Raw genomic sequence first — 11,273 nt, 5'->3', positions numbered from 1 at the left:
AAAAAAAAAAAAACTCTCAGTACCTCCTCTGGGGCCAGGGCATAAGAAAGAATCCTTAAGGTGTGTATCTACTGAGAAGGAAGGCTAAGGGATGCCCCAAGGTGCTGAGAAAGGAGCAGCAGAACTCTTAGTGTACCCAGGGGACAAGTACAGTCATTGACCTGGGCCAGTCCCCAACACTCCTCACCCAGGTCCCAGCCTCATTAGCCATCACTGCTGGGCAGCTCAGCGTCTGCTTCTTGGCCTCTTCGCTGAGCCAGAGCCACAGACGTGAGGCCAGCCTAGACAACGTTGGCCAGGAGCCAGCCACACGACTCCCTGGGGCTGTCTCTCACCTGACTCACTTGCTGGCAAAAGGGCGGTATGCACGTGTCTGTCTGTGTCCCTGTGTGTCTGTATGTCTGTGTGTGTGTGCAGTCTGGCCATACTCATAACAGCCCCAACAGAACCTCAAGCCTCAGTGAGGCCAATGACTCTTAGAGCCAGCTGTGCCCAAAAAGAACATAGAGCTTGGTCCCTCCCCAGTGTGCCTCACCTGAGGGAGAGACAGAAGAAGAGAACAGAGCTGGCATTTCATAGAATCTCAAAACCGAGCAGGAGAAAAGCTTGGTGAGATCCCTTAGTCTCTATGACCCAATAAGTGTTCCAGAAAACATGTTTCGCTTTGATGCTCTATAAAACTGGAAGTCTGCAGTCCATGGGGAAACATAGCTCACCATATCCATCCCCTCTCAGAGAATCACAATCCACACTGGCACATTCAAGGCTCTGAGAAGTCCTGAAGAAAAGGTGCCTCTCACAGGTCACCTAACCCAGCACTTCATCAGACAGGTGATGTGGATAGACAGGCAGACAGGTAGATGATAGATGATAAATACGTTTGAGAGGGGGGAGAGAGAGAGAGAGAGACTGAGATTGATTTTGTGTTAAATAAATTCGACAGGACACACTTAACACTGATCTAGACCAACCATTCTCACTTCATAAATGAAGAAATGGGGCTTAGAAAGGGCTTTGCCCAAGGTCATACCCCTGGAAAAGGCAAAGCCAAGGCTAGAACCCAGACCGCCTAATGCCCAAGTCCAAGCTCTTTCCAACAGGTTTTGTTTCCTCCTTTGTATTTAACTCTAAACTGCAGGATTTCTGGTAATCAGAGAAACCGATACTGTTTTGGAACAAACACTGGTGTTTGTGGCTGTGCTCAGCGACCGCACGTGTCTTCCCTCATAGGTACACCCTCCACTGAGGAAGGCACCCTTTCCTGCATCCCAGCCTCCCAGGCCCACTGTGGCAGTTGGCAGGGCCCAGCGCAGAGGCCTGCACACAAGGCTTCGTGTTGGGCCCTGGCTCTGACAAAGGCAGGGACCTGAGTCCCTGGGTCCTGCTACTCGAGTCAGGAAGGTAGGCTTCCTGGTGGGTGCCCTCAAACGGGGACAGGAGCTCACCATGCCACCTCTATGGATCAGGTTGGAGAAATGAAGCTGAGGCCCGATAGGCCTGGCAATGCTTTCTCAGGGCTCAGCTGCTAGAACCAGAGCTGCCTTCCCTGCCCCTCCTCACTCAGCTAAAGTCCTGGCACCCCAGCGCCCACATTCTACTCCCTGAGCTCCCAACCACAGCGTCCTCTCCCCCCTGCACTCTCGTGGTACAGGTAGACGCCCGTGACGCTCGGTGGGCACTCAGCATCCACTACCCCCCACCACACTGTCGTTGTTGTACGGCTATTTAATGCTTCACGCAGGCACATCCCGTCTCCCCATGCAGCCCTAATGCTTCCACAGGGCAGGCCCTAATCGCTTAAGGCAAGTGCTGGGCTCTGCAGGGCGCATGCATGAAAGGAAGAGGGTGCCTCGCAGTGCCTGGCATGGTGCTTGGCACAGAGCAGGCACAGAGGGCTCCTCTGGGGTTGATCGATAACACACCAATCCAACAGCAAAATAGAATTCCTGTTGGCTACCAATGGCATCAGACAGAGGGTCAGGGGAGCAGTGGGCCCCAGGGACCCCGGGATGCCACATGACCCGTCGGCTTTTCAGGGACTCAACCGCACAATGTGGGAGTGAGGGATGTGTGTGGAAACTTCTGGCTCTAAAATGCTGATTCAATTATAGAATCATAAGGAGGGGAACGCCTAAGCCACTTTTTCACCGTTTTCTCCTCCAGCCCTACAGCGCAGAAGAAACCGAACAGTCTTGCACCCAGACTTAAGTGTGGCACTGCCCCTCTCCGAACTCAAGGCGCCTGAACCTGGACTGAATTTGGCCAGACACACTTCAGACCCCAAAGCCAGTGGCTCTTGATACCCCAACCAAAGCCACATACATTAAGAGATGACACCATGAAGACAGGTCCTCTCGGCCCAGATCATTGGGATCGGATGTGAACAGGAAGTTGTGAGGCAACAATCTCACCTCCTGAGCTTTGGGCTAAGACCCCCATGTGGGCCGCCCCTCCTCAAGTCCCCTCCCACCTGAGACCTTTGCAGGCGGTTGCTTGAGCCCTCTGCAATGAACAGTGATGCCCCTGTGAACTCCAGCCCCCTCTCCCCCACTTTATCAGCCCCTGTCCCCCCCCCCCAGTTTCTGAGGCTTCTGTGCTGCTGGATGGTTGGCAGGCTTGCCCTACATGGCACCATTGTTCACACTTCCCCCTTTCCCAAAGGAGCAGGGCCTTTGGGGGTGAAGGCAAGACAAACATGACCCACAGCCAGAACAGAAGAGTCAACAGTGAGTAGTGTTTGTATCTGTCCCTGTGTCTGCGACACACAGCCCAGTTCCTGGGGGCCTGCCAGGCTAGCCTATTGTCTGGCACTGTTTGCCTTTGGGGTGATGGGTGCCTTGAGTGGGAGTGAGAGAGAGGCTGGAGTGGGGATGGGAAACAGGGCCCCGCACCAGACCAGGCAGCCAGACTTGGCTGCAAAGGCCCTGGTGTACAAAGCCCCCAGGCAAGAGCCGAGGGCCTGCCCCTCCTCGTCTGCGGGCTCAGAAGGCCAGGCAATGGCAGAACTCATTTCCACCTCTGCAAAACCCTCTCAGGTCCAAAGTCTTCCCTCTCCCAGGCCCCTCAGAGCCCAAATGACTTCTCAGGGCTCTCCACCCTCCCACCCCTGCACACATCCCCTGGCTCCCACCAAAGAAATTAAGGAAGACAAGCGCTGCCCAGAGGATGCTCTGAGGACCTGCTCCTGGGGGCGTCCAGAGCTGGTCTGCACATGCGTTATAAGTGGCTGGCCCTATAAAGCCCATCCTTCCCCAAACCATGACCTGTGGCTTGTGATCACCCCTCAAACCCAGCTTCTCCACGAACAGCTCTCCTTCATCAGTATTGTCTGTGGTTATACACACGAATGGAACTGCTCACATTCACTCGGCTGCTTCACACCTGAACGAGGCAGTGCGGGTCCAGAGCCCTGTTACCCAGAGCTGTGGGACCCTGAGCAAGTCATTCCTCTCGGAAGATGAAAGGCTGGATTCCTGGATCTCTAAGGGCCCTTCCCGCTTCCAAGTGCCTTAACCATAACCGTCCTTTGGGTGAGGATCTTAAGCCCTCCTAGACAGCAGGGTGGAAATTGATATTACAGAAACGCAACAGGAGGGATCTGTGCATTTGGCCAGAGACAATTCAAGCCACCAAGGAATAAACACATGGATCTATTTAGATGTTTATACTGCGCTCTGTGTATATACCACACCACGGGCTACACACCACATGTTGTATGTTATTGCACTTGAAGGTGTGATACACATTTTGGAGTATATTCCACACTTTGTGCATATACCATACTTTAGGGGAATATGTACACCTTGAGCTTTACGGGAATACAGACACTTTGCAGTGTGTACACACTCTGTATCTACACACTTGGGATCTATTCCATACTTTGTGTACACAGCACACTTTGTATAGAGACCTCACTGCTGGTAGCATTCTGCAAAGTGGTAATGATGTGGGTCTGGCAAGGCTCTGGAGTGAAGAGTACAGATCATGTAACCAGATAAAGCTGGATACAATGCATTTCTACCACTTGTTAACCTTGGGCAAATCACTCACTCTCTGAGACTCAGTTTCTTCACCTGTAAAATGGGGATAATAACAGTCCATCCCTCATAGGGTTTGGGGGAAGATTAAATGAAGCAGAACCTATAACAGGCTCACCATAGTGTCCAGCACATAAGAAACACTTGGTGAATGATAGTTTTGTTATTGCTTGCACTTTTAAGGATGTTTTATCATATACATGTATTTCTTTTTCATTTAAAGACTATATACATAACCAGATGTTCCCATTCTTAAAGCTTTTGGAAACTCAAATAACAGACAGAACCATTTAATTCATATTTATTTCACATTTGATCTGTAAACTTTTTATTTAAAAAAAATCCACTGTCATTAGCAACGTGTGCTGACATTAATTTTTCTTTAGTCAATTAAGAGTGCAGGCCTTAAAGAGTCTAAAACATGTAGAAACTCGGATGTAAACACGAAGGTCTTCTCCCTCCTCCGTTGACTTTGGGAATTCATCAATGACATGATCTCAATCAGAAAAACAGAATGGGGGGAAAAGACAACATTTTGATACCTAAGAGCTCTTGGGGCAGGAACCGTACAGTTTGGCAGGCCCATTTGTCTTTGCAAACTGTTTACCTTGGGCAAATTGTATCAGGTTTGCCTCTTCCACATAATTTCCACTCTTCTGTGTCTAAAAACAGCAGCTAAAAGATTTTCCCCGCAGTCAGCACTTTGGGGGATGGAGGGGCCCACATACATACAAAATAGAAACATACATATTCTTCAAGCAGTGGCCCAAGAGAAAAAGAGGGAGAGGACACCAGAAAGAGACGGTTTTAAAGTGAGTTACTGGGGCGAGGGAGCATCCGGAGATAATGGCTTTATACACGGGGCTGATGCAAGGCAGAAAGGTTCGTTTACTTCTGTCTTGGTCCATCATTGCAATATTTACATAGGAAAAGGCAATTATGCTGTTAGGCACAGGAAAAAAAAAAGAAGGACAAATCTTTTCCCCCTCAGGGAATCTCAAAGCAGGTATAGGCCCAAAGGGACAGTCACCAGTTGCTGGTGAAAAGGACACAGAGGGACGTAATGACACTAAAAAGGGGCTTGCATTGCAGAGGGACTTGGCCTGAACCAGCCAGAACAGAACGTGTCTACTTCCAGGCCATCTCTGACAGCCAGGATTCCGACATCAAAAGCCAAGCAACGTTAGGGACCCCACCCCCACTCCGCATGTACTATCAAAAATAGTGTGTATTTACAGTGGGGGATGGGAGGACGGGCTGGGCTGCCCTGAGCTTTGTTTAAAAATAGAGTTGGGGGAGGGGGAGAGCAATTAGCCCAGGCTGGGAAACCCCCCATCTGTTAACCCTTTGTGAGCCATACCCTCTGGGGTCCAGCACTTGCTCTGAACTGCTCTGGACTTAGGGGAAGAGAAAAGAACAATACTGATTTAGGGGCGTGCCCAAGATCCCTGGAAGCTCACTCGGAGTCAGGAGCGGTCCTAACAATTTGGGGGGCGTATGGGCCCTCCCAGCCAGTGCTTTTCCCTGGTAGGGAAGAGAAGGTGACCCAAAGAGGCCGCAGAGCCGACGCTCCAGCCAGGAAACGCAGAGGAGGCAGACTCCGGGGTTCAGAGTGCTGGGGCTGCATAGACGCGTCCCTCGATCCCAGTCGCCCGAAGTCCACACGGGTCCGTTCGCGGGGAAGGGAGGGCGGGGGGCGCAGACTGCGCGCTCACACGATCCGCTTCCTGTCCCCGCGGCAGAGGATCTTCTTGAAGGCGCGGCGGAAGTCGTGGTTGAAGATGGTGTAGATGACCGGGTTCAGCGAGCTGTTGCAGTAGCCGAACCAGAAGAAGAACTTGAAGAGCGTGCGCGGCACGGAGCAGCCGACGGCCGTGAGCGTGTAGGTGAAGAAGAAGGGGAACCAGCACACCACGAACACGCCGATGACCACGGCCAGCACGAACGTGAAGCGCTTCTCGCGGTTCTGCCGCCCGCGCCAGCGCGACGCCTTGGCGCCCCCGCCGCGCTCCTCCCCGGGCCCGGCCGCCGGCGCCCCGGGCCCTGCCGCCCCAGGCCCGCGCCGTGGCAGGCTGTCCCCCTGGCTCGCCCGGGCCTTGCCCTTGGCCCGGGGGCCGCGCCCGGACTTGCGGGTCCCGGGAGGCCGCTCGCCGTGCTCGGACGACGAGCTCTCCTCCAGGTCCAGCGCGTCCGCGTCGCGCGCTCCAGCCGGCGTGGGCTCCCCAGGGGCACCGTTGAGCTGGGCGGGCAGCGGCTCGGCGTCGGCGCCCACCGAGCCCACGCCGCGCTCGGGGCCCAGGCCGTTGGGCCTTCGCTCGGCGCCCCCCGGCGGCACTGCGTCCGGGCCCCGGCAGCTGGGCGGCACGCGGGTGCGGCGCTTGGCGATCTGGTAGATGCGCACGTAGACCAGGATCATGATGAGGCAGGGCGCGAAGAAGGAGCCGATGCACGACGAGATGACGTACCACTTCTGGCTGTTGATCTCACACTGCGGCTCGGCCTGCTGCTGGCCGCCGCTGCCGTCCTTCTTCTCGAAGGAGATGAGCGGCGGGAAGGAGATGACGGCCGAGATGACCCACACGGTGACGATGATGGCCTTGATGCGGCGTGGCGTGCGCTTCAGGTTGTACTCGATGGCCTGCGTGATGGACCAGTAGCGATCCAGGCTGATGGCGCACAGGTGCACGATCGACGAGGTGCAGAAGAGCACGTCGAGCGCCAGGTAGATCTCGCACCACGCCTTGCCGAAGTACCAGTAGCCCATCACCTCGTTGGCCAGCGAGAAAGGGATGACGAGCGTAGCCACCAGGATGTCCGCCGAGGCCAGAGACACCAGGAAGAGGTTCTGGGGCGCCTTGAGAGCGCGGCTTGTGAACACGGCGATGATGACCAACACGTTGCCGAACACGGTGAGCAGCATGAGCAGGCCGGCCAGACACACGAGCGTCAGCGTCACCTGCAGGGAGTAGGGGGTGGCCCGGGCGCCGCCCCCCGGCTCCTCGGTCCCGTTCCAGCTCGCGTTGCCTGCGTCCGGCTGCAGGGAGCCCATGGGCGCGAAGCTGCCCTCGGCCAGAGGCTGCTCCTGGCGGAACATGAACGCGGGTGCCCGCTCGCCTGGGCCTGCTGCCAGCTGCCTTCCGGCCCGGAGCCCGTGGGTCCTCCTCTTCCTCCTGCGCCCCGCTCGCCCCGCCGCGCTTCACATGGGGAGGGGGCCACAAGGAGGCCGGGCCGAGCGGAGGGGCCGCTAGCAGCCCATGGGCCGGGCTCCCACGAACGGCGCCTAGCCCGCGCTTCGGGCGCTGGGAGTGGGCGCCGTCTCGCTCTCAGCCCCTAAACACAGCCAAGTTTTATTTCTAAGCGGCGGGAAAGAATAGATAGGGCCGATGGGGAAAGAGAGCTATTCTTCAAGAAGAGAGAACGAACATCATCGGTGGCCTCATGACTTGGAAGGATGACAGGAAATTTAAAATTATCTATCTATCTATATCTTGACTCTTGAGCCTGAGCGAAAGCAAGAGGTCTTACCGTGTGCGGGGCCCGCCCCCACCCCGGGAGGCAGCGGAGGGGTGCTGACGCGGGCTTGGGGTCCTATGTCTGTCTCCTTACATCCCCGAAGCGATTACCGGCTCTCCTGCGTCCCCGAGACGCGGCGGGGCCGGCGGGGACCAGGCTGGGGCCGGGGTGCGGGCTCCGCCGCCTCTCGGAGCGCCGCGGAACTTCCAAAGTTGCGTGCCCTGCTGAGGCTGGGGCGCAGCGCGCGGAGCTCCGGGGCGGTGGCTGCGGCGGGGTGAAGGGTGTGGGAGCCGCATGAAGGCGCCCCCGTCCTTAGGAGGGCCGGGGCTGGTGGGCGATCGGCCCTCCAGGAGCCCTGGCCGAGTCAGAGGGTCTCTTGGGCGTCGGCCCGGCGCTCTGAGGGCGCTGAGCGCCACCGGACGGGCTGGGGTTCCAGGGCGGCGTGAGTTGGCGCAGGAGCGCAGGGCTGCGGGGAGAGGGTGCTGGGGGCGGCCGGGCGGTAACGCGCGGGCTGCTGGGCGTCTGCACTGAAGCCGGAGCCGCCGCTGCTCCGCCGCGCTCACGGTGGACTGGTTTTATAGCCCCCGGATCAAGTCGGCGTTGCCGAGCAGCCGGCGTCAGCCCCCACGTGGGAAGCCGACCCTCCCCCGCCCCTCGCACCTCCCCTCCGCGGGTCCAGCGCCCGCGCCCTGCGCGGGACCCAGGGGAACACTGCCTCCTTGCCGGGACGTGCCCTTTAGAAAGGCGGGTACCTTGAGCGAGGGGTTTAAAGAGCGTGCCCCGGGAATGGGGAGCGGCCCCTGCTGGGAATCGGCGGAGCAGCTACGGGCCCGCACAGCAGAAAGCCGCAGGCGCCCGGGAGTGCTCCATCGAGCTGAGTCCTAGGAGGAAAGGAGTTGGGAGCCCTTGACATGAATCTGGAGAAGCATCCACCCGTACGGGTCACATCCGGAGCAGGCCCGCCCTGGGCTAGGCCGCCCTCGTCTGCAAGTGCTGCTGGCCGCCGGGGAGAGCGGAGTCCTGGCGAGAGAAGAAGGCGCAGGTTCAGATTGACCCCCTGGGGCGGAGCGGGAAGCGCCTCCTGTGGAGTGTCCCCAGCCGGAGTTCAGAGCTCCGCTCCGAGGAGGGTGACCACATGTTGTGCCAGCCGCAGAGCTGTCTGCCGGACCAGAGCGGCCAGAAGTCTGGACCGCGCCCCCTTAAGCCTCGGTGGGGAGTGGTCCTGGAGGCGGAGGCTTTGCGCCGCGACAGAGCAAGGACGCACTGACACCTGCTGGCCGCTCGTGGTCACGGCTGGGAAGCTCCCCGCCGGCACCAGGCGCCTTCTCCTGCTCCTGCAGCCGTTTGCCTAAAGCGCCTTCTCCTGTCTCAAGACAAGTTTGGGTCCAAGCTCAGAAAAGAAGAACCCAGATTTTAAATTGCTCTGTCATGTTGCAGAAATCTTCTTAAAGCATACACTCCCCTCTGTGTGTCTACCCGCAGCGGGAGTGGGGGTTCATATGATAAAAATCACATTGGAAGGACTCTGCAGTCATCAGAGCCCAGGACTGGCCCCCACTCTCACCGGCACAAGCCACTCCTTCCACAGATCCAAAGGCGCCCAGCTGTGGTGTGCTGTGAACCATTGTGTCTTTGCTGCTGTTGGAAAGTTAGACTCCACCCCCCACCACACCCCCATTTCGGATACACACACACCATCTTTTAGTAAGGGAAGGATGCTGGCCGAGAGTGTATTTTCCATGTTCTCTCTGATACGAATAGCATAGAGTGGGGTGAATGGCTAGTTTTTCTCTGTGTGCTGTGTATCCTACAATAGATTTTAACAGTTGCTAGAGTACCAGTTCGTATTGTGTTATCTGCCCTTTTCAAATAAACAGCAGGCAGTTTGAGAGTAAGGCCCAGGAGGATAGAAACTGTCATCAGGAAAGAGAGTACGGCTAAAGAAAAGTTGTCTTATTTAAGGATCCACTATACCAAATACCTTATGTAGTCAGCTCAGCTGGAAGTTCCAAGGATTGAACAGATTGCTTCTGTCCAGCAGGGATGCAGGCTCAGGTCTGGCTGGGGGCTGAAGACTAAATTCAGGACCTTGAGCATCATCTTGAGCCCCAGCAGATGATAGTTATTGATACTGCTGCCTTTGGTGTAGATAGTCATGAAGTTTATCTAAAAAGTACTTTTCAAAGTATATCACAGATGTCTCATTTGACTGCAGTACCTTTATCTTCCAATCTTTGCCTCCAAAGTGGGGGTGAACTTCCCTTCCAGTCTTAATTCTGAGGAGCCTCTCAAATGCCCTTTCCTGGAGAATGTAGAGAAGGCAGCATTCTCTCTGTCTACTGAGTCCATCATTTCCCATCTTCTACTCAGATCTCAGCTCTGAGTCTCTTGGCAGGGGCAGAGATATTACACTAGGCTCAGCTGGAGATGTGGCTATACTCCTCTTTGCACAGCAACCAGGAGCCCCAAATGTCAAGGATGAATGCTAAGAGATACAAAAACCAAAGCCCGTCGCACTCTGGGGTTCATCGTGCTGTGCACAGGACCTGAGTGTTGGGAGGCCATTGTTGGCCATCTCCTTCCTTGCTCATTTCAGAAGCAAAAGGGGAAATGAACACGGGGCCACACTGCTTATCTTTCTTGAAATTTCACTGTTACGCTGTATGTGCCCTCTTCTCACGTTTTCTAAATCCTTCCTAAACACTGAGTGGGTTTCTTAATTCCTGGGTTTGGAATCTTTTCTTCTAAAATGGAAATAGACCTTCCAAGGAACTAGAATCTGTGAGGCCAAAACAAAACTATTACTAATAATAATCCCTGCCTTTTGCTAAGTACTGAGTATGCATCATGTCCAGGGCCATATCCAGAGCCCCTTCACATTGCAGTTCTTCCCCTTGTCACACGTCCCTCATCACCAAAGGCTCTGCCTCCTTATTTAAACACACAGGGTCAGTATCTCTGAGCTTTGAAAAGCTACTGGACACCATTATTTTTTGCTAGCAGATTTAGTGCTATGCTAGCTGAATGGGACAGAGTTGAGCAGAGAGACATCCATGAAGACAGTAATTCTTTACCAGGCCTGCATATCAGCATTGCCTGAAAAGGAAAACTACACTTACCAATGCTCCACCAGGGTAATTATGATTTATCAAGTCCGTGGTCGAATGCAGCTTGTGTATTTCAACAAAGCTCCATGAAAGATGCTAATATGCACATTGCTTAAGACTCACTGCCCTAAGCAATACATTTCAGTCAGGGGCAGGAGTAATGAGCAAGCATCTTGGTGGGGGCAGGGAGGGGGTCCAAACGACCTAAGGACTTAGATCAAGCCAACCTGAGCTCTGAAGAATGGGCCCCAGTTGAGAATCACTGCCCTGGTGGGACAGGGGCCCAGCTAAGAGGGTGTCATAGCCCTCCAGGGATCTGGGCAGAACAAACAGTTGTTAGCCACTGTAAATATGGAGGTTGGCTTTCATAGCCTGAGGAAAAGTCAGCTCTGGGCTCACAAATAGGGATCCGTTATTATTTCTAGTATTAATAAACATAAATACTATGTATTAGCACTGACCCCGTCAGGCACAATGCTGAGCAGTTTATGTACCAAATGTTTTATATTATCCAACCCCCCCTCAAAAAAATCCCCTAATATGTAGACATTATTGCCTGCCTTTACAGATGAGGAAAACAAGACTGAGAGGCTAAATAGATTGTCCAGCTAATACG

General features: G+C 55.0%; 1 protein-coding gene across 1 annotated transcript; it reads right to left on the bottom strand.

The window, feature by feature from the left end:
* Positions 1–4,324: 4,324 nt before the first annotated feature.
* Positions 4,325–7,223, bottom strand: ADRA2A (adrenoceptor alpha 2A). Its single transcript, XM_019646565.1, has one exon. It carries the CDS (start codon positions 7,129–7,131, stop codon positions 5,749–5,751), a length of 1,383 nt encoding a protein of 460 aa, XP_019502110.1. The 5' UTR covers positions 7,132–7,223; the 3' UTR covers positions 4,325–5,748.
* Between the last annotated feature and the right edge of the window lie 4,050 nt (positions 7,224–11,273).

Source organism: Hipposideros armiger, unplaced genomic scaffold (genome assembly GCF_001890085.2).
Source record: "Hipposideros armiger isolate ML-2016 unplaced genomic scaffold, ASM189008v1 scaffold_105, whole genome shotgun sequence".
Lineage (NCBI taxonomy): Eukaryota > Metazoa > Chordata > Mammalia > Chiroptera > Hipposideridae > Hipposideros > Hipposideros armiger.
Note: the sequence above shows the minus strand (reverse complement) of the source record. Positions and strands in the feature narration are given on the sequence as shown.